This window comes from Pantherophis guttatus, chromosome 3 (genome assembly GCF_059756535.1).
Source record: "Pantherophis guttatus breed Tessera chromosome 3, ASM5975653v1, whole genome shotgun sequence".
Lineage (NCBI taxonomy): Eukaryota > Metazoa > Chordata > Lepidosauria > Squamata > Colubridae > Pantherophis > Pantherophis guttatus.
Window position 1 is genome coordinate 125055668 of NC_142065.1, and position 21454 is coordinate 125077121.

The 21454-nt window shown below is 39.0% G+C and overlaps 1 protein-coding gene across 1 annotated transcript; it reads right to left on the reverse strand.

Annotated features, from left to right (window-relative positions):
* Window positions 1–234: 234 nt before the first annotated feature.
* On the reverse strand, window positions 235–19524 carry UBE2QL1 (ubiquitin conjugating enzyme E2 QL1). The gene is made up of 2 exons (XM_034411801.3): window positions 17635–19524; window positions 235–1571 (listed from the first exon to the last, which is right to left on the reverse strand). The coding sequence occupies exons 1-2, from the start codon at window positions 18436–18438 to the stop codon at window positions 1440–1442; spliced, it is 936 nt and encodes a 311-aa protein (XP_034267692.1). The 5' UTR covers window positions 18439–19524; the 3' UTR covers window positions 235–1439.
* Between the last annotated feature and the right edge of the window lie 1930 nt (window positions 19525–21454).

A 21454-nucleotide genomic window follows, 5' to 3' on the forward strand; every position in this document is an offset into this window, starting at 1 on the left:
AAGCAGAAAGAAATAATATTCAGCATTAATATCATCAAAGCAGCAATGGTATTAAGCCATAAGCTTTCTTTTTTTACATACACATTGCTACAATCTGTGTAACATGAAGTTTTTTGCAGACCAAAGCCTCAGCCTGGAATTTACTCATTAGGGAGTATTATAGCTATAACATTTCCAACGTTACTCTGTAATGTAATGATTTAAAGTAGAATGATTTAAATATCAAGACAATCAAATGGTTCAACTGATTTTATTTAGAATGGGTCCAATGCAATTTTCCATTTGGGTTCCACATTTCAGATTCACCCTTTGTATTCCTCAGAACACTATAGGAAGTCTTAAAAATCAGTTTAATATAAGAAGGAATGTGAATCCTTAGTACCTGCTGGACATTTATATACGTTTCTGTCACGGGACTCAAATGTACTTGTTTTTTATGTTGTCAAAAGGAAATCCAGGCATGCAAATAATCCTAAAGATGCCTCATTAAAAAAAACAACAAAAAACTGACTTAGCTTTTGTAACAGGTCTACCATTTCAAGCTGAATACCATGCATTTAAGGTTAAGCCTTCCGCAATCTACTTTTGGCCATTGCAGAAGCGAACAGGAAAATATGCTCACCCTACTGGGAAGATGAGAATTATTTGGCCACCAGTTCCTTGCAATCTCCCATTTATGGGCTCTTCTAATTTCTACCTGACCTTCATGGGATCAGACCAATTTTACTGGTGAACAATTGCACTCCACATATCACGTAGCTAGCATATTTTGACCAACGGAGTGCTTTTTGTTTTAAATACTAGTCTTGGTGTCTTTGCTAGAATCCTGACTTTTTTTTTAAAAAAAAATGAACATAAGCTCATGTTACAGAGCACAAATGAGGTCTAAAATTCAGCCACAGCAGACCACAGCTCCACAGAAAACACATCTTCAAGGTAGGTTGACCTGCTTGAAAAAAGAGATTAAAAACAGCACAGCAAACATGGATCTTCAATGCACTGTTTCCCTAATTAAATATTAACGGCTTCATTTCACATTTAAATGAATTAAGCATCAATGGATGGAATTTCCACTACCACCAGTTGTTGTTGCTGTGCCATGGGAAAAAGCAGGTGACAATGTGGCTCAGATGGAAGAAGGGGGACATGGTTGATAGGGGCAAGTGATCTCAGCATCTGCACTAAAGTGACGTAAGATGATCCATCGATCATTCACCAGTTTCAAAATATAATCTTCTACAGCATTTCCCTTCCTTTCCTTTGTAAACAGATCTGCTCATAAATAATTTGGATGTCTCCATGACATTCATGATACTTAACAGAAGCTGAAGTAGAAAAGGATGGATGTGGTATACAGCATCGAGAAAATGTCAAAAAGTACTTCATTTTTGTGGTTGAGTTGTGTTGTTTAGCGTCTGATGAGTGGGTTGCAAGTTGTATCAGCCGTCAGACACGGGAGGAGTGACCCATCCATATTTTTCATGGGTCTTCACCAAGCTCTTAAAAGTTGCTTCAGCTTCCTTACGACTAAAGGACTTTTTAGATTTTCCAGCTTTTCTGCAGATGCGGCCCTGAATGAAAGAAAATAACCAAGAGAAGAAAATTAGGAATTGGTATTCCACAAATATTGGCAATAATACCACAATGTATTAGATATTGGGGCTTTTTATTTGCAAAACTTATCTTTACCAGAAAACGCATTGATGATTTTTCCCCTCCCACAAATTTCTCTAGTTGTCCCACCCATTACTTTCTATGATTCTGGTTCACTTCTGCCTTTTTTTTTTTTCCTGGAGAAACTGTCAGAAAATGCATGGGAGTGCAACTATTTACCACATTTACTTTCTAAGTCTTCCAGAGAGCTATTATTATAAATAGAAAAGAATGCTGGAGGCTGTTATTTTACTTTGTATTATGCCTGTTTCTTATTTGCATATTTTGAAGTCCAAATACATGAAATTGGGTGGAAATGCACCCTGTTGCCTATCCTTTTGTAGACTGTTTTGTGTTATTACTGCACAATTGTCAAAGACTATGTGGAAAGAATCAGAAGGAAACAACACAGTAATTTAGAACTTTAAAAAACATTTCACCCATATTTCTAAAAAGGCATTAATTCATAGTTCTACCATCTGTCCTGAAAGTCTTTAGAGAAAAGAAGACGTCACACCCCCAACAGTCATCTCCAGGCCTCCATGCCTTTGCTTCAATGTCACTATGTTCTGCCCACCTAACACCCATGTTACATCTGCTAGTAACCCACTCAACATTATTCCTCCCTTGGAATGTAAGAACAGGCGTAATAAAAGTATTATCCCCTTCTTGCTCCTTCAAAATTGTATTTGGAAAAAGATAAAGTTCTTTAAAATACACTATCCTCTAATTCTGTGTGCAAATGCTGGCAGTATATGTGAAATTTCTTAAACTGTAATGTTGGCTTCTTAAAAGGTTGGTCATTTTTAAAGGGCAGCGTAAGACAGTTTTATCTGTGAAATGGAAGATTCTATGCAAAAGACCCACAGTTGGAATGATAACAGCAACAAAAAAACCCAATCTTTATTCTTTGCACGTTCTTCATCCCTTGATATCTTTGTAAGCCATTTTTTGCGGTGTGAAGGAAGAAGTCTATTTTAACTGAAACTTGATCAACTTTCTTCAAGTTTTCTTCACATGATATAGCAATGGCTTGCAACCTCCTTTTTTCAGGATTTTTTAAATGTTAAGTCAAGTCTGCAGCCTTGGACCTTCCAGATGGGGTTTATCCACTACTAATGAAAGCCAACCTGATTACTATTCTTGATCAACTAAAATCAGATAGATGCCGCCATTTGGTTATCAACTAAAACATTAAGACCCTTGAATATAAAGATTAAGAACACCCAAGTATGAGATGCAGAATACACAACTCTTTTTCTGTAGAGAGGGTTATCTTAAAAACACTAGACTGACTCAGCAAATCCCAACAACATTGATTAAAGTCTTCTTTTGTTTTTCTATACAATTATAAATAGATCTTAGTAGGAAACAGCACCTGGCTAACCTGGTTTGGGTTCTGAAACAGCAGTAGGGTCTGTTTAATACTTGGATGGGAGATTTCCAGAAAATATAAAAGTTGTAGACTGAGAAGTTAAACAATCATCCTGGACAAAGGCAATGGAAAAGTGCTTCTTGGGCATGTCCATGAAGTCCAAGAGTCAAGGTTTATATAAAGCCCACTTTGTTTAATATATGTATACTACTTCAGTCTTATGCCACTTTGAAAGAAACCTCAAACTGCTGTTTGCTAGAATGCAAGAATTTTGTAATGACCCCTGGCATCAGAGGATTACAGTATCCAGAATTCCCCAAGAAAATCTTACCCTTAGGTCTAAGGTGCAGTCATGCCTAGTAAATCTATTACAAAGGAGAGATGTGCAGGGACATGAATTTCAGAAAGGTAGGATACAGTTAAGAGGCAAAGAGAAGGGACAAGTAAACAAACAAAGAAATAAAGAGTGTAAGACAAAGTTGACAGCCAGTTTATTCAACCAACAAATTAGAAATGTTACATACACATGCACACGAAATTACTACCTGTATGAGGCAATATCCTACAGGAAGTATAATGGAGAAATAAATTGAACAAACAAATGGAGGCTATTCCTCCCAGCTCCATCTTTTTGGCTATGACCAGGGTCAAACCCAGTTCATCTCTGCTTAATCCCACCAAACCAAAAATTGACCTTCCCTGGCACTGTAGTTTTAGTCTAGAAGCCTATAGGAAACTCTGAATTTATGAAACCACTTTGTCTCTGTTTGCTTCTCTGTATTCTATGATCTCTATGGGTCTTTTCCAACTACTGAATTAAATTATTATCCACGGATCCTTCAATTGGCAGAAGGCATGAAATTGCTGTTCCTCAATGTGAATCTGTACCGTTTCTTCCCAGGCACATTCCCCCAGCACCACCACTTTCATCAGGAAATGAAGCCTCATAGATACACACCCCTTAAGGTTGGACTTAAGGTGTTGGACAGGTTTGGAATAAGGAGAAAAATACTAGTTTAGTGACAGTTCAGTTTATGATAACTTAGGCTGTTTCCCAAAGGGCTGGAGATGACATCATGGAAATGTGGGAGAACATTCTGTTGCCAAAGAGCGTCAGTGTTGTGGGTAGATGGAAGTAGGGACATGGCCCAAGAGTGACTCAGAATGTGCAGTGAAATGAATGAGGACTGGTGTTTGAATGTTAACACCTCTCCTACCTACTCCTCTCCTAGCTGAAAAGAAGAAGACTTAATAAGGAAGCAAACAATGGGTTGGATGTAGAATTGGATTGAATTGATTGGATATAGAAGGGATCAGAGAAAAGGGATGGTAGTATGGAAAGTTGCTTTCACATTCTCTATATTTGGGGACCTTTGAAGAGAAATTGGCTGCTCATAAACAAATGCTATGAACTTCCTAAAAAGGTTTACCTTTCAGAAACGACTTATTTAAACCATGCCAGATTCATACATAATCCTAGACTAAAAACACTGTGTTTTACCAACAATACTTAATGATCCAATTCCAACTTCATATTAGGCCAAAATCAAACAAACCTCATCAAAAGTGATAAATGCTTCAAAGAACTTGTCATCCCTCTTAGAATTGCCATGTGTGTGGGCGTGGGTGTGAAATAATCACTTTATGATAATTGCTTGTTCATGGCACATTTGTCAGTTTGGTTTTTCTTTTCTTTTTTTTTGGAATGTTTTTTTTTCAAACATAGACATAAAAAAAAAAATGTTTCAAGAACGAAGTCTTGGTCCGGTCACAAATAGGTAGACTGATTTTACAGATAAAAACAAATATTTTTAACAAAAAATCAAAATTCAATACAGCTTTCTAAATTTTTCTCCATTGCTCCTTTTTACATCAACATTAAAATGATCTAATCTCTTAATCTATATATTTACCTTACAATTTTATCACCACAAATCTTAATTTCCAAATGTATACAATTCAATTTTTATTTCAATTTATTAATCAAAATTCTTTCTATTCTTCTTGTTTCTAGACCATTTCATCCAATCTTTAAATCTTGAACTTTTACACAGACATCTCAAAATTTTTCATTTCATTTTAGTTGTCATCCAACAATTTCTTTTTCACCCCTTATTAATTGTTCTCCAATGTATTCTCCTCTATACCTCGAACTGTTATTTTGCTGATTTCCAGCATAATTTATTTTGGCTGATTTTCAGCATTCTCCTTCCTAACTCCACCTATTATTTGGCTGATTTCCAGCATGGCATATTTTGGCTGAGTTTTCAGCATATTCTCCTCCATAACTCCACCTATTATTTGGCTGATTTCCAGCATTTTCCAGTGTTTTGGCTGATTTCCAGCATGCTTTATTTTGGCTGATTTTCAGCATTCTCCTCCATAACTCCACCTATTATTTGGCTGATTTCCAGCATTACTTATTTTGGCTGAGTTTTCAGCATATTCTCCTCCATCGCTCCTATTATTTGGCTGATTTCCAGCATTTTCCAGTGTTTTGGCTGATTTCCAGCATGCTTTATTTTGACTGATATCCAGCATATACTCCTCCTTACTCCCAACAATTATTAAGCTGATTTACCAGCATCATTTATTTTAGCTGATTTCCATCTTATTCTCCTCCACATCTCCATCTTTTATTTAGCTGATAACCAGCATATCTTGTTTTAAGTATTACCTTTTCAATATGTTTATCTATTAATCCACTATTTCCAAATATACTCTTCCAGGGTGTTTCCCCATTGTTTCTTGGTACTAGTCATTTCCAACATATGTTAAATTCAATCTCTTAAATTCAATGTCAGTTTTGTTTTTCAAAGCAGTGGCTGGAGTAACTGATCTGCATTCTTATGAGCTGTTTGATTGACTGGAAATATTCTACCTTTCTAAAAGTATTATTCTCACCAAACTGTGAATTAATCTGTAATGAAAATCCTGGAGAAGGTTCTACAATGATTGCACTGACTTTGAGGCATGTTGACTGGAGGAAGAACTCACCACTGTTCAGGATTTTAAATGTACTGACTTTACTGCTTATATGTCCCTAGCATCATAAAGTTCTTTATGGGAAAAGTGCTTGTTTCACAAAAGACATGTGTGTTGGCTTTTCTGTATGGTTTTATATCCTGCCCATCAAGCAGTTCGAAAGCATGCAACTGTACGAATAGGTACGACTTTGATGGGAAGGTAACAGTGTTCTGTGCGCCTCATTATGCTGGCCACGACTATGGAAAAGGGTCTTCGGACAATGCTGGCTCCCTTGGTTAAGAAACAGAGATGAGTACTGCCCCCTAGAATTGGACACAACTGGACAGGAGAAACCTTTACCTTTACCTATGGTTTTATAAATCCCCTGCTCTCTGCTGAAGAAATGAATTTTTAAATGAGATTTCTATTTAGGCATAATGAAGCAGTAAGATTTTGATAATAAAACACTATGTGGAATAAGAAAAGACCTGGACTTCAATATTTAATCCTTGAAAATAAAGGACATATTGCACAGTTTAAAAAGCCCCTTCCTTTTTCATCTTGAGCAGTTCACACATATACACTTAGATATATACTGGAACCATAAAGATGGCTTGATTTACTAATTTGGTTTTTAATTTCCCTAATCTTATTAATTTGAATATGAAACCCTCTTGGCAATTCTGCTCATAAACTCAAATTCCAGGCCATCAGATACCTTCTAGCATTCGCTGGGAGCAATTTCTCTCTCACTGCTTCCCCCTTATTAGTCTATTCCTAGAACTCACATGACAAGGCAGTTCCTGCAGAAATAGTCCCATTGCATCCAATTTGCAATAACAAGCTGGAAGTGTTCCTGTCTGCGCTCTCCCCCCACTTCCCTTTCCTCAGCAGGTTATTCCTAGGATGTTATGACTTGTAGTAACTCCCAGTGTTACTGCATAAAGGCCCATGCATTAAGCAGACCACCTGCAATTTTCCAGGATAGCTGACAACAGCTGAATATTCATATTTAAGCACTGTTGAATGCATAATTAAATTTTTTAAAAAAATATTACAGCTTCCTCTATCGTAACTTTGTTAACTTTTTAAAAGTTATCTGAAAAGGAGAATTCCATAAAAGCAGAATTGCTTACTTAGTCCTGTCAGACTTTGATTCTCCTGCTATTTAAAGCGAATTGTAAATCTTATATTTTTGGTGATTTCTGACTTGATTGCAGCATTAACTTGATTCCCCACCCCCACCCCCAATTACCTGAACATGTTCAAAATAGGGTAAGGCATATACGAACAAGGACTGACACACTATTATTAAAAAAAATGATAACACATAAAATGTGATTGTTGCTACAATCTGAGCTATCTATTTAAAACCAGGTTTAGAAACATAGGTATTTAACAAAAACATGGAAAGCAAAGGGTAAAGAGACAATCTAAAGCAGTGATCCCTAACCTTTCTGGCTTGGCGGCCCAGCACGGTGTGGGAGAAAAGGGGACTGCTCCATGCAAGTTGTAAGCACGTGAACACATGTGCACAGCTTCATTTATGCAAGCAGCAGATGCCCGTGCCTACACAAATCAGCACTGACGCAAGTACCTGCTGTTCGCACGAGTGGAGCTTTGCACATGAACACAAGTGCCCACAACACATTTGAAGCATCATGTGCAAACACAAGTGCCCGTCACTCGTGCATGAGTGGAGTTGCATGCATGTTTCCCACTGTTCACGCGGTGGAGCTATGCATGGGTGCTCCTCTGTCCCGCTTGTGCGGCCCGATTTCAAATGGGCTGCGGCCCAATTGGGGACCCCTGATCTAAAGTACAACAGGGAAGATATGACATTCCCCTAATCAGAAAGCCTATGCTGGAAAGGCTCTTGATCACACTCATGTTATTCAGAAACCCATCTTCAGAAGCTAAAAGCTTGAGATCAGACAACTCCCAAATTCTGTTTGTGTGGCATCTGCAGGACCCCCAAACTATTTAAACATTTTTAAACTGCTGAAACTTTGCTAGATTCAGCAATACACATATCCAATGACATTTCAACAATTTGCCTGAAATATATTGGCTGGTTTGATTCATTGATTCTGCAAGTAGTTTTTTTTTTCCAAATTATCTATCTTGTTCTGAAATTTACTTTACATCATAGCTACATAACGAAAGATCAGAATACTAAAATGTGAATAATTAAAAAATGTTTGCTTACGCTCATTATTTACTAGAATATGGTGTAGAATTTTATGGCCTTGAAAATGAGGAAAGTAAGAAGAATTTATTGGTGTTTGTGTATATGTCTATGTGTGTGTGCATGTATATTCACAAACAGACACACAAGTTCTTTCAGTTTCAAGTTCTTTTTAATTCCAATAAATCCTATCTATAATCAGTTGTGTATAAATCCTGCTATTTTCAGCATGGTTCAGCCAAGCATAATAATGATAGTTTATATGTCCAAATGTTATTGAATTGATCAGCTTTCTCTGTTCCTTGCAACCCTTCTTACTATAGAAGTTTTACTCATTTTTGGAGCTTTATTCAGAAAAAAACAAAACAAAAATAAAATAGTTCCCTCCCTTGAGCCATGAAGCTCTTTCTTGAAATACCATTATCTGCATTCCTTTTTTTGTTCTGTAGAGGAAGAATGATTCTACTCCCCTCTATTCTGTACTCTGCTTTATAAAATAATTATGACACAGTCCTTTTAGGCAGAAAACAACACTACAGGAGTGCTGGTGGTGCAATGGTTAGAATGCAGTATTTCAGGCTAACTCTGCCCACCCCACAGCCTGGAGTTTGATCCTTGAGTCTTCGGAGAAAGGCGGCATACAAGTTGAACAAATAAACAAATAAATAAATCCTGACAGGCTCAAGGCTGACTCAGCCTGTTCTGACCCGGCTCCCAAACCCAACAAGCCCTCTGTAGTTACATCAATGATTCCTTTATCAGAAGTGCCAGCAGTCCCAGCAAAAAGTCTCTCTCCCTCTCACAGCAGGCTAACAAGTCTGTCTGGCAGGGAGATGAATAGTTGTCTGCCATACCTATTCATCTCTGCTCTCTGCCTTTTATCCTCAGAGCTAGGGTCAGGCTTCGGTAGCAGCAGTTGCTCTTCCGTCCCAATGATCGGCCCATAGATTTCCACTGCTCTCTTCTCCTCTGCCTTCTGCACATCCACGCGTCAGGCACTGGACCCAGCTGTTCCTCCTCTTCCCCATCAGCCATCTCCAGACCTGGGGGTGTTGACTCTCCATCTGAGGGCTGATGGATGGCCCAGGCTCTGCCTCTATTTCTATCTCTGACTGCTCCATCCCCTCTTCCCCCTCAGAGCTCTCAGGTTGCCTTGAAGCTGGCCCTGACTCCCACACCGCCTCTTCTTCTGATTTGGCTGCTGGAGGGGCCTGCGCCTGACAGGCTACAACACAGCCTTCCATCTTTCCAAGGTTGGTAAAATGAGGATCCAGATTGTTGGGGGCAATATGATGACATTTGTAAACCACTCAGAGACTGCTGTAAAGCTCTATAAAATGGTATATAAGTCTAAGTGCTATTGCTATTACAAAGTTGGTCCTTGAGACATTACTCCAATCTCATTAAGTTTTACCTGCAATTCAACCAAACCACGACTTGATCCTAAAATTAGATTTGGAATGGTTACCTAGTGAAAGAATGGGCTGCAGGCTTATATCATTTTTATTTTTTTAAAGAAAGCCATCAGGATATTTGTAGTACCCAAAAGCATTCTGGAAATAAAGATTATTTTTGAAGTTGGCACTTTGCCTTGCCATATGTTATAACTTCCCAGTATATTTTTCTTTTAAAAAAATCTAAAACAAAATCTAATGGACTCTGAAGCTTGGAAAGTATTATGGGAGGTCTCTGGAGATATTACACCAGAGACCAAATTTTATGTAATTTCCATTCATTTCAGTGCTGCCTGTACCAGAGAACTTCCTGCCAGATTTTACTCCTTATTTTATACACTTATTCAGAAATAACATACTTAAATGGAAATTCTGAATATACATGCATTGCAACCCTTCTGCTGTCAAGATAATTTCATGGGCATTAGCTTGTTGACCATGGCCAATGTTAATCACGATAACTAAATGACACTTTAACATTCCAAGTACAGTTTGACTGTTAAACAAAGAGAGCACTCCATGGAAGAGGCAATCATAAATTATATAATATTCTGCCTATGTTCTGGATTACAATCCTTCTACAATAATCTTCTTTCATTGGATATGATGACTAGAGCTGATGGGAACTTCTGGAGATCACTAGGTTCTTTTGAGCCCTGGTAATAAGCTCCCCCAGTTACACCTGGCCATTTTTGGATGGGCATGTTGATCTCCCCAATCTATAGTCTAGATGACCTGGACATCAGCTCCCACCCAGAATTCTCAGCCAATATGATGGTGCTGGCTGGGAAGTCTTTTAAGAGGTGAAATACAAAACTCAGGAAGGTATCTAGTTGGCAAAACCTGGGATAAATGATCTTCTTGTCTTATGTATTTTTAAAAAAACCCATCAGCATTGCCTAATTAAGATGATAAATTATTCTAAAGATACTATAAAGGGATGCAAGATGTCAACTTACAAAGATAACACAAAAATGACTACAATACTGTACATTTCAACATCTCTCCTGGCAGATGAGAAAAGAGAGTTGTAACAGAATCAGTGTTTCTCACACCGATCAGAGCTTTGGTACATACAGCCTGTCTTAGCAACAAAATGATCTCCATTATATAACACAGAGCGGCTCTAAATGCTTGACAGCAGTTACTCAGATTATCATGAAATCATTGACCACCCTGAACTTTTAATACTGATACCATTTTTAGTAAGAATAAAATATTTTGTACCTATTTGCAGTAATGTATTTCATTAGTCTTCCTTGGTTGTTTAATAATACTGTATAAAAACAGGTACCGGGTTTTTCTATTAAAAATATAGGAAATAAAAGCCAGTGATTGAACTCTCTAGTGAAATATTGCAGGGTGAATAACACTAACAGAAACTGAATATGCCATTCTGGTCTGTTCCGAAGGAAGAGCCATTTATTTAAAGCAGTCTTTTTCATTAGTAAACATCTTTAGCATATAAACTTTAAAAGCCTTCTATTTATTAGACTTTGCCTCATCCTGAAAATCTAAGCAGTCTGTGCTATTTAGAAGACCTTAAAAAAGGCCACAGCTGTATTCCATATAGGCATGCTGAAAAAAAATATCCCAGAAGGCAAGGGCCAATCAATTATCTACTGTTGCCATGAAAAGTCAGCAGTTGAGATCAACTTTAAGGAGTTTTTAGTTTGTAATATTTTTAATTTAAAGAAAGTATTTTTCAGTTACAACATATAAACTTTAGAGTATTTCCGATTCCCTTCTACCAATGATTAAAGAAATATTGAAAGCTTATGTTTAAAAATGCATATTTAAGTCACCATCCGATTCAATTTTTATTTTTAAAATGCTCATTCTTTATTTATGTATTTGTGAAAGATAACCTTCCATTAAAAGATGGAGTAAAGCTAGAACAAAAGAGTAAGCCACTACATTGTTAAGGAATTGTAAATTTATTAGTTCAGTCTCTTTTTTCAGTGATAGCTAATTATTTGATCCCAGGGACTCAATGGAATCTGATCTCTTTGGGCAATACAGTGCAAAGCATAATCTCATTAAAATAAGAAGCATAAAAGCCATGAACTGAAGCTAAGATTAAGGAGATAAAGTTAATTTATCTTTAAGGTATCACAAAAGTCATTATCTGTTTTTGGAAGAGTAATGGTTGAGTCACAGAAAGCAATTAAGTAGAAGCCTATTTTCTACCGGTATTTGCCGGGCTATAAAAAACTCAAGCACAACCAATTTACATTACGTATTATAAAGGGATATGAATTTAGTCAAGTAATGAAATATGACACAATACATTTGTTTAATTAAATATACAAACACTTCTCCCCAAAATGAATAAATATTTACAGAATATAAATATTTATAATACTTATATCAGGGAAACAAAATCCACAATTCTTTACTGAAGAATTTTGGAAATGGAGAAATAGGATTGTATTCAATGTCATACAATTTGTGGAAAATGAGCATGGATTGCTTGCATCTATCATAATCTTGGATGAGGATCAAGGATTGCAGGAATGGAATATTATGAACCAAACGTACAATATTTTCTAAAACTTGAAAATCTATTTCCCCAAGGTTTTTCTCATAAAGGGAGACAAAAAAACCCCCACTGCTTCATTTTTAGTTCTTGATAAATGAAATATCAATCACTCTGAAATCTAAGAAACTCATATTGTTTATTGTTCACCAGGCAAAAAAAGTATTTTCTCACTAATGGAATATAATTTCATTATGTTCTGGCAGACAAAAACTAGATAAATGTATTCATATTTTTAAGTATGGAAGATATACAGTTCCAATTAAAGTAATACATACAGTTGTTTCAGAAAAGTTATAATTTAATAGAAACTTGATTTAAATCAATACACAAATTATTGTCTTGGTGACTGAATTGATAATTTTACTCATCTTAGAAAATAGTGCATAGTCCACTATTTAATGGAATGTTGTTTATTGGTGCACTAATAATATATTCAGAGTGTTAACTTAGTAATTTATCATGTAGTATGTTCACCTGGTAGCCTAGTTAGTTTCAATTTTTAGGTTATTTTCTAAAATATTTTACTTTTCAAGTTTTTTATTTTTATTTTTTACAAACTTATCAAATCAGTGCGTGAACAGTGTGGCACCTGGGTTGTCATACATTCTAATACAAATAAAACTAGTAGAATTAATCATAGTTATTACATTCAGTCAACTTATATATTTCTAATAATGATACACATATAATGAATTTATATTAAATTGCAATCTGTCATTATTCAATTATTCCATGTTTTCTCTTGTTATTACTTGAAAATATTTTACTTTTAACAGACTAATTCCAGTTGGATTTAATTCTATATAACCCTCCTACTAGAAAGCTGAAGGCAACCAATAACCATTTGACATTGTCTCTCAATGGAAGAACATTATTTCAAGTGGGAGACTGACCTGATCTTTATAGTTCTCAACAACCACAGGGAATTGGCTACCTTCCCCTGTGCCATAAAAGGGACTGGCGTAGGAGAGCTTAAATTGGTTTGTAATGCTGGCCAACTTGGAGATACTCTGATACACAGATAATCTTCAGGTTACAACTATCTGTTTAGCGACTGTTCAAAGTTATGATAGTCCTAAATGAATGGTACTTATGATCAGTCCTTGGGGTTTCAGCTGTTGCAGTTTTCTTGCAGTCATATGATCACAGTTTGGCACTGCACACCAAAACAACTAGACACAAGGACAGTTTTTTCCCGAATGCCATCACTCTGCTTAACAACTAATTCCTACAACATTGTCAAATAATTTACTAAGACTGTATTACTATTATTATTCTTTTCCTTACTAGTATCTATCTCTTCCCACCTATTACTATAACCATGTTGCTTGTATCTTTCAATTATATTGTTTTTATTTGTTTCCTACTATGATTTAATAGCTTATTAGTAACCTTGAATATCACTAAGTGTTGCATCTTTTTATTCTTGATGAACGTATTTTATTCTCCTTATGTACACTGAGAGCAAATTCCTTGTGTGTCCAATCACAGTTGGCCAATAAAGAATTCTATTCTATTCTATTCTATTCTATTCTATTCTATTCTATTCTATTCTATTCTATTCTATTCTATTCTATTCTATTCTATTCTATTCCCATTGTTTCCTGCCAGCTTCTCACAAGCAAAGTCAATGGAAAGTTGGCAGGAAGATGGAAGTCGTGATCACATTAACAATCTGTGCGGCTCTCACTTAAAAATGGCAACTGGGACTGCTGAAATTGCTATTACTGAGCAACACAACCACATGATGTCATGCTTTATGACTGTACTGATTAACAATCGAAATTCCAGTCCCAATTGCCATTATAACCCAAGCCTGTAATAAGATACAGTGGATTTTTCCTTTATGTGGACTACAATGACCCTATTACAAAGAATTTGAGAGCTATGGTGTGAATTTAATAATCTGGCAAGATTTTTGGCTACACATAGGAATTAATGACAGTACTCTTCAGTACTGTCTTCCGTACTCCCAACATACTAGTTGTAAAGTTCCCGGCGAACTGGTTGGAACACATAGGAACACAGAACTTAAACTGTTAAATACTATGTAGATCTATAACAATCATCTAAATTCTCCATTTGGAAATTAACATAAATGAAAGAGGTCATTCAAGGTAGTTAAAAAGGAAAAAAAAACACCTCAGATAACCACTCTGGATCTTATATATTGTAGAGAGTTTCAGGTAATTTATAATTTTTTAGCTAAATATTTACTATTATGTAAAATATCCTGCTCAGTGTAAAACATCAACTTGAAATAAATATAATATAAAATATGATAAAACATATCAAATATAAGCAATGACCACGAACAATGCATCAGCATTATCCTGAGATGCTTTCAGCAAATCACAGCATGCTTTATTTTATTGTGTGGGGAGATGAGGGGTAAGTGGAAAAAGCATTAGGAGAATAGGCACCATAGTGGGGGGGAAAACTATTTACTGATTGATGCTAATGAATATCTGTAAATAACCAGGAGTAACTGAATAGGAGAAAATATCTGTTTGGGTATCCTATTCTTACCAGTTAACATGCAAACCTTAACTCTAGTGTATTAATAAGGGTAGCTTTGGCAGAGGGCCAACTTTTTTTGCAGATCTTGCAGATATTAATGAGATAAATAAATAAATAGATGTTTGTATATTACAAATTACAAAGTATTAGTGATGATTGCTATAGTGTCTGCCATCAGAACAGACATGGCTGACCAAAGAAATCAGCCTTCTCACTAAAGCCTTCAAAGATGTTTCAGGGAATTTGTGGACTTTTGGGATAAATTGCCATAGTAGGGTACTTGAGTGAAGGCAAAAAGAATGACCTCCTCCTTGCATGGTGGTATAATACATAATACAAGACTGCAGCCAGAGCTGCATTTCAATGCAATTTTAAGATTCTATCCTTTCATTTAATAGGTTAATAAAGAGTAACTGATTTAGTCTTAAGAGATTAATAGGCTTAATGTGCATTAACACAGTTTAATTTTTAACATATTTAAATATTTATTTTAATTGTTTTTTTTAATTTCTAAAATTTATACATTGCCTCAATCCACTTAGACTCTGGTCAGTTCACAGTAGATATAATAAAATACAAGTATCTAATTTAACAATTAAGAATTTTTAAAAAACGATTTAAAAGTAGTCACCTGTTTATAGTCATTTTGTAAGTAGATTGAAGTTTTTAAAGGTTAAAACTTCCAAGCCTTATGCTAAATGTCTAGTATAGCACTTTAGATATTGGACCGGCACAGGGGAGAGTTGAATTTGTGGTCCACTCTCAGCCATAAAAACTCATTGGGGGAATCTGAGTCAATCCCTCTCAGCTCAACCTGCAGGGTAATTGTTCTAGAGCAGTGGTCCCCAACCTTTTTATCGCCGCGGCCCGCTGAGCGCGCGCAGGGGTGGGGGCACGGCCCAGGAGCTTTTGCGCACGGCCCATTGCGCACGGCCCAGGAGCCTTTGCGCTGCAGCGTTCATGTCCCCCGGCCGCTGCGCGGCCCGGTGCCAGGTACTCCACGGCCCGGCACCGGTCCGCGGACCGGGGGTTGGGGACCACTGTTCTAGAGAATAGGAAGAAACACTATGTATTCAAATACTGTGAGCTCTTGAATTGAAGAGATATATAAGTCTAATAAATAAATATGTAAAAAACAAAGGTAACAGAAAAAAAAATCAAAAGATTGCACCAAGACATTTCCTCCATTTCAATGGGATTTAAGCTGAAGTATTCATTATACTGGGATTCTTCTGGTTATCATTCATTGCCTATTGTATTTGTACTCCCTTGGTTCAACTGAACATATATTACACTAAATGCCTATTCACAAACTTATCTGTGTTATGGATTAAAAAAAATTCAATGGATAAAGAGGCAATTCTCTAGATCTGAGCCTCAACCAAGGTCCCAGGTAATCGGTTGGGTTGAGGGCTGGGGCATCCTAGGCAGAGGCTTACCAGCGGCCTCCTTGCTGATGTGCTAGCACTGTTCAGTGGCTTCTGTGCCCCTTGGCCTACTAACCAAGGGAGAAGATTTAGCCCCTTAGGGAAAACATTTGTGGATTCCCGATTTAGAGCAAAGATGTTGTGGCTCTGTCCTTCCAAAAGGAACCAATTAAATGACTACTTTACTGCATGAAGCTAATCACCTTATCAGTTCACCTAATTTCAAGATCCTGGTTCTTATGCCCAGAACTGTACACATGAATGTGCCCCCCCCCCCAATTTTTAGCCACCACAGTAGTGGTGACCTTGCGGTAAAGAATTGTGTAAGTTATTTTTCTACAGTCTATATTCCATCAATCAAGACTTTATTTGCTAAATCCTTGTGCTTTGAGACACAGTGAAAGTAAAAGGAGATAAGTATATAACTCGTCTTTATTTACTTGTGTCAGATTAATTATAACTACAATATTTTTGTTCTTTCTGTATGCCACAAATTTCCTTTTAATTAAACCAAAAGAAAAATCCTTGAAGCATTGTATAAAAAAAAAAAAATAACTACACAGGTTATCCACCTGTCCTTTTACAAAAGTCTGTGGATCACAACAGACACTTCTTCCCACTTCCGTAATTGCAAAGGCCAGCCAGCATGAAGTAAACCAGAATGTAGAGGTGTATGAAGATAATCTTGATGAAGATATGCAGGAGCCATTAAGAGAGGCTTAATGACAATTTAGTCTTGGGGAAGTGGACAACATGAGAAAGAAACTTAGAACAACCCTGCCTTGATTCTGCTTGGTATGAGAGGAGACAGAAGGTAAACTTTGACAGGCTTTCAAGAATCTGTTCTCATATCCTATAACAATAAGGTACCATTTCTGTCCTAATAGTGCCTGTTTTTGACCTGACCTATCAGTACCTCAAGCATAGTTTATAGATTATAGACTCCACCTGTTGGGTACATGCTATTTACTACTTCATAAACTTCAATGTATAAACATTGAAGGGTTGGTCTTACACAAAACACTAAGCCAAAGTCAAAGCCAAACCAGTTATATGGTTCTATTTAACACACTGTATGAACCCAGCCCGATTAAATGTCTTATATAAGGTCACCAGCGGGCTTATCTGTAGCCCATCAATATTGATATATCTACTAATGAAGTGATGAGCGTCCTCTACAATGCTGCAGTGAAGCAAGCTGAGCCACATCTGGAGATGGTGTAAAATAGCTGCTGCAGCATTTTAGATAATCCAGCTCAAGCACTCATAAAGATCAAGCCATTCCCAATCCAGCAAATCTCCCTTACTAAACAGGAAAACCAAACAGAATTAAGTTGCCAGAATACGTTTGCACTACTTGTAGGACCCATTAGAGAAAGCTCCCATGTTTCATCCGACCAGATTCCAATTCCACCAAGGCCACCTCTCTTTCTCTCCTACCTACCCCCCCTTCCCCCCCCCCCCAAGCACCGCAAGTATTCCTCAGGAGCGAGGAGAAACTTCCTTACCTGGCCTTTCACAAGGCTAGCGGCAAACTGGCGCATGACAGCCTCAACGGTGTAGGCGCTTGACCATCCTCGGGGAGTGAGCAGCTCCATGCAGATGGCTCCGCCATCGAGGACGTAGCCGTTCTCCAAGCGCGGGCTGAGCACCCGCATGAAGGGCGGCGCGAAGGGGAAGTTGTCTGGGAAGGTGAGGTTGAGAAGGATGTATTCAGTGTTGGTCTCCTTCATGTCCTGCCACAGCACCGAGTCCTTGTCCACCTGGTGCAGCTTCACATTCCAATCGAAGAGGCTCTCGTCCACAAGCTCCACCGAGATGAAGCGGTCGCTCAGGCGGGCGATGTCCTGCAGCTCTTTCATTAGCCGTCGGGTGCGCACTTGTGTGCAGTGCGCCTGCCGGCTGGCCGGCACCAAAGACGTGGAAACCAAGGCCGAGCCGGAGCGGCTAACGCCGCTGCCCCCTCCTGAAGGTTGCTCTTTCCCGGAGCCCGCCTCCTTGCCGCCTCCGTGTTGCTGCGCTTTTTCTTTCCCGGCGTCGTGGGCCGCCGGCTGCTGCTTCGCCAGCTCCAAGACCTTCTTGGGCTTGTTGCGAGCGGGGCTACCGCCTCGGCTGCTGCAGCTCTCTCTGCTGGGGCTGCCGCAGCCGCTAGCCGGCGTGGCTTGCAGCTGCTGCTTATTCTTATGGTTGCTTTTGCCTCGCAAAGAGGAGCCCTGCTGGAGGCTGCCGCGCCGGTGATGGTGGTGCTTGGGGTCCTCCGTGTCCCTATTGTGAAGACGAATCAGCCCGATTTTCCGGAGTAGGGTAGCCATTCTCCAACTGCCTTTGGGGGGTCGCCGAAGCGGCAGGGCGAAACGCGGCTAGGCAAAACAGGAAGGGGAAGACGGACCTCAGTTCGGCCACCTGTCCGAGCTAATTAAACCGGCGACCTCGAATCCCCCGGAGTTCCAAAGCCGATCGAAACAGAGGAAGCTGGAAGGACGGAGGGAGGGGGGGATGCGGTCTGGATGGTACTTCTGGCCGCGTTGCTCCCCCAGCCTCTTTCCCCGCCGCTCAGATCCCTCCTTTCAGCAGCGCCGCCGGCAGCATTGCAGCATTCGAAGCGCCTTTCCCGGAATCACCAAAGCTCCGCGGCCGTGGCCATTGAATTCCCCAGTTGAAAAGAAGGGGAAGGCCCCCCAGCAGCCCCCTTTACCTCCGCCCACTCGCGCAGGCACGCTGCTGGTACCGCAGGAGGCCCCTCGCCTTCACAATAACCTTCAGGTCTTATTGACCGAAAATAAAAACGGGATCCTATCCAAGAATCATCCACACACACACACCCTCCCTTTTCTTTTTGCGCGAATCAAAAATCACCCACCCACCGGCGCAGAGCACAGCGAGGGGAGAGGAGGGATCCCAAGGCAGTTTCCCTCCCGCCCCGCTCCGCCGCTCGACAATGTCGGTCTGCTGGAAAATGTCCCCGCTAGCAAGCGGCGCTCTTTCTTCAACCGCGTTTGTAGCAAGCGGCACTGGTTGCCTTCCTCTCCTTTGTTCCTCCCGGGGCTTTTCCCGCTTGGAAGCCGGCAGCCGGGACCGTTTTGGACTGGAGGCGTTTACGCTCGGGATTTAAAAAAAGAAAAAGAAAAAAGAAAGCGAGCTGAGGGAAGGGTTGGAGAGCTGACTTCTTCTTGGCGCAAAAAAAGGGCGACCTTCTTTAACGAGCCTGGCGTCCTGCCCTTTAGCTCACCTCTTCGACAACAGAAGTGGGGGGAACCCGAGTCAGCCGCGCAGCGGGCACCCCTCCTCCTTCTCCTCCCTTGCAGAGTCTGCCGCGCTTCTGCAGCGGATCTGACATTACTGGCGTCGGGGAGGAGAAAAAGCGGCCTAAACTCCACCCCGCTACTCTGTATGCTCACGAAGAGGACGTCCTAGGCAAAGGCTCACGTGGTGGCCGGCCGGGCTCTCCCTGGGTGGAGTGAAGGGGGAGCAAGTAGGGATTATGTTGTGAGCGAGGATGCGGGAGCGATGCACGATTCTTTTCTCTTAGCCCCAAAGCGTCGATTCCCGCCCCCCCCCGCTTTCTTCACCCCCTTCCGCAATCACCGGTGCCAGGCAGACGGCAGGTTATCTGTCTTCTGGGGCTTCTAAAAATTACACTCTTTACTTATGGTCATGCTTTCAAACGAAGATTGGTTGTATTTATTGGTAAACAAGAAAAGGGACAAAAAAAGGGAGCGTCTGGGACGCCGAGATAATAGAAATTTACAACAATTTTCTTCAAAAGATTTTTTTTATTTTCCCAAAGTCAAATCCATGTGTGAGAAACAGGGCTCTGGTGGATGGGGAAGAGATCTGGTATCTGCAGGTTGTCTTAACACATGATGGAATCCCTTAAAGCAGAAAATAGAAATATAAAACTAGTTGTCTTATATTTAGTGTTTATGTTTGAATAATAGCCCTTAGGTCCCATGACAACTTAAAGACTTAAGTTTATTTCTCTACAATATTCTCTAAAATACATAATTTTGAAGAGAGTGGTGTGGTGGCCTAGTGGTGAAGACACTAGCCTCCCCACTAGGAAGGTTGAAAGTTCAGTCCTAGATAGTGGCAGATGGTTCTCTCCTAAGTACAAATATATATAAACAATTACTTAAATGTAACTGCTTTTAATAATAGACTTAGATCATGTTTTTCATATTGTCATCCACTTATTAAGCAAGTTTTCCAAATAATTAAAAACACAGGTTTATAATTAGATATTTTCTAATCCACCTGTCTTGTATTGCCAAATTTGGATCTAATTAAACATCAAACTCTATTTAGTCTTCTCTCTTTGTATCTAAACAGTAGTACTAATCAAGAACATTTCAAAAAAAATTTTTTTTTGCTTTAATTTATATGCTGCTCTTCTCCGGAGACTCAGGGCGGCTTATAATGCGTTAAGCAATAGCCTTCATACTTTTGTATATTTATACAAAGTCAGCTTATTGCCCCCACAATCTGGGTCCTCATTTTACCTACCTTTGAAAGGATGGAAGGCTGAGTCAACCTTGAGCCTGGTGAGATTTGAACTTGCAGTAATTGCAAGCAGCAGATGTTAACAGTGCTTTAGTCCACTGTACTACAGGCTCCTGAATTTTGCATTCAGCTGATGACTAGATGGACCCTCTATTCCATTTTCTGGGGTCAAGGGGAAAGGGGAAAAACTGTCTGTTGGCATACCAAAGCAAGACCCCAATAGCTTTCCAACTGGGTTTCAAGAATCATTTGCCTGCCTGAAAAATTAAGCTTGCTTTTCTTTTCATGTGGGTTAATTTCAGTTAGTGGTAGGCAGGGGTGAAGATAATGCTAGTGCTAGAGGTTTTAGTTTTCTCCTGCTTTTGTAAACTACAGGCAGTGGAGGTTTTATTTTCCCTCTTCTAGGAAAGTCCAGGGTTGATAGATCCCTTTTGCATCCCTCTTTGGAATAATAATAATAATAATAATAATAATAATAATAATAATAATAATAATAATAATAAAAAGAAAAACGCAGCTTGAATGATTACATCCAGAAAAGTGAAGAACCAATGATTAAGGAAGTAAATAAAGGAGGCTTTTTAAAGACAACTAAAACAAAAGCAGAATATAAGAAAGAAGTAATTGAGCAGGAGGCTGAAAATTGGAAAAGCAAAGCTCTGCATGGCTAATACTTGAAAAGTATTGAAGGCAAAGCTGACCAGAAACTAACTTGGAACTGGTTAAGATCAGGAGTACTGAAAAAAGAAACAGAAAGCTTTATTTTGGCAGCTCAAGAACAAGCCCTAGCCACAAACTGCATGAAGGCAAAAATTCAACATGTTACCG

What these genes read in the sequence shown, in the direction of transcription:
- UBE2QL1 (XM_034411801.3), bottom strand. Translation starts at nt 18,438, where the DNA reads ATGGCTACCCTACTCCGGAAAATCGGGCTGATTCGTCTTCACAATAGG. An exon ending in CTAGCCTTGTGAAAGGCCAG is followed by an intron (nt 1,572 to 17,634) that starts GTAAGGAAGTTT and finishes TCTTTCATTCAG; the next exon opens with GGCCGCATCTGCAGAAAAGC.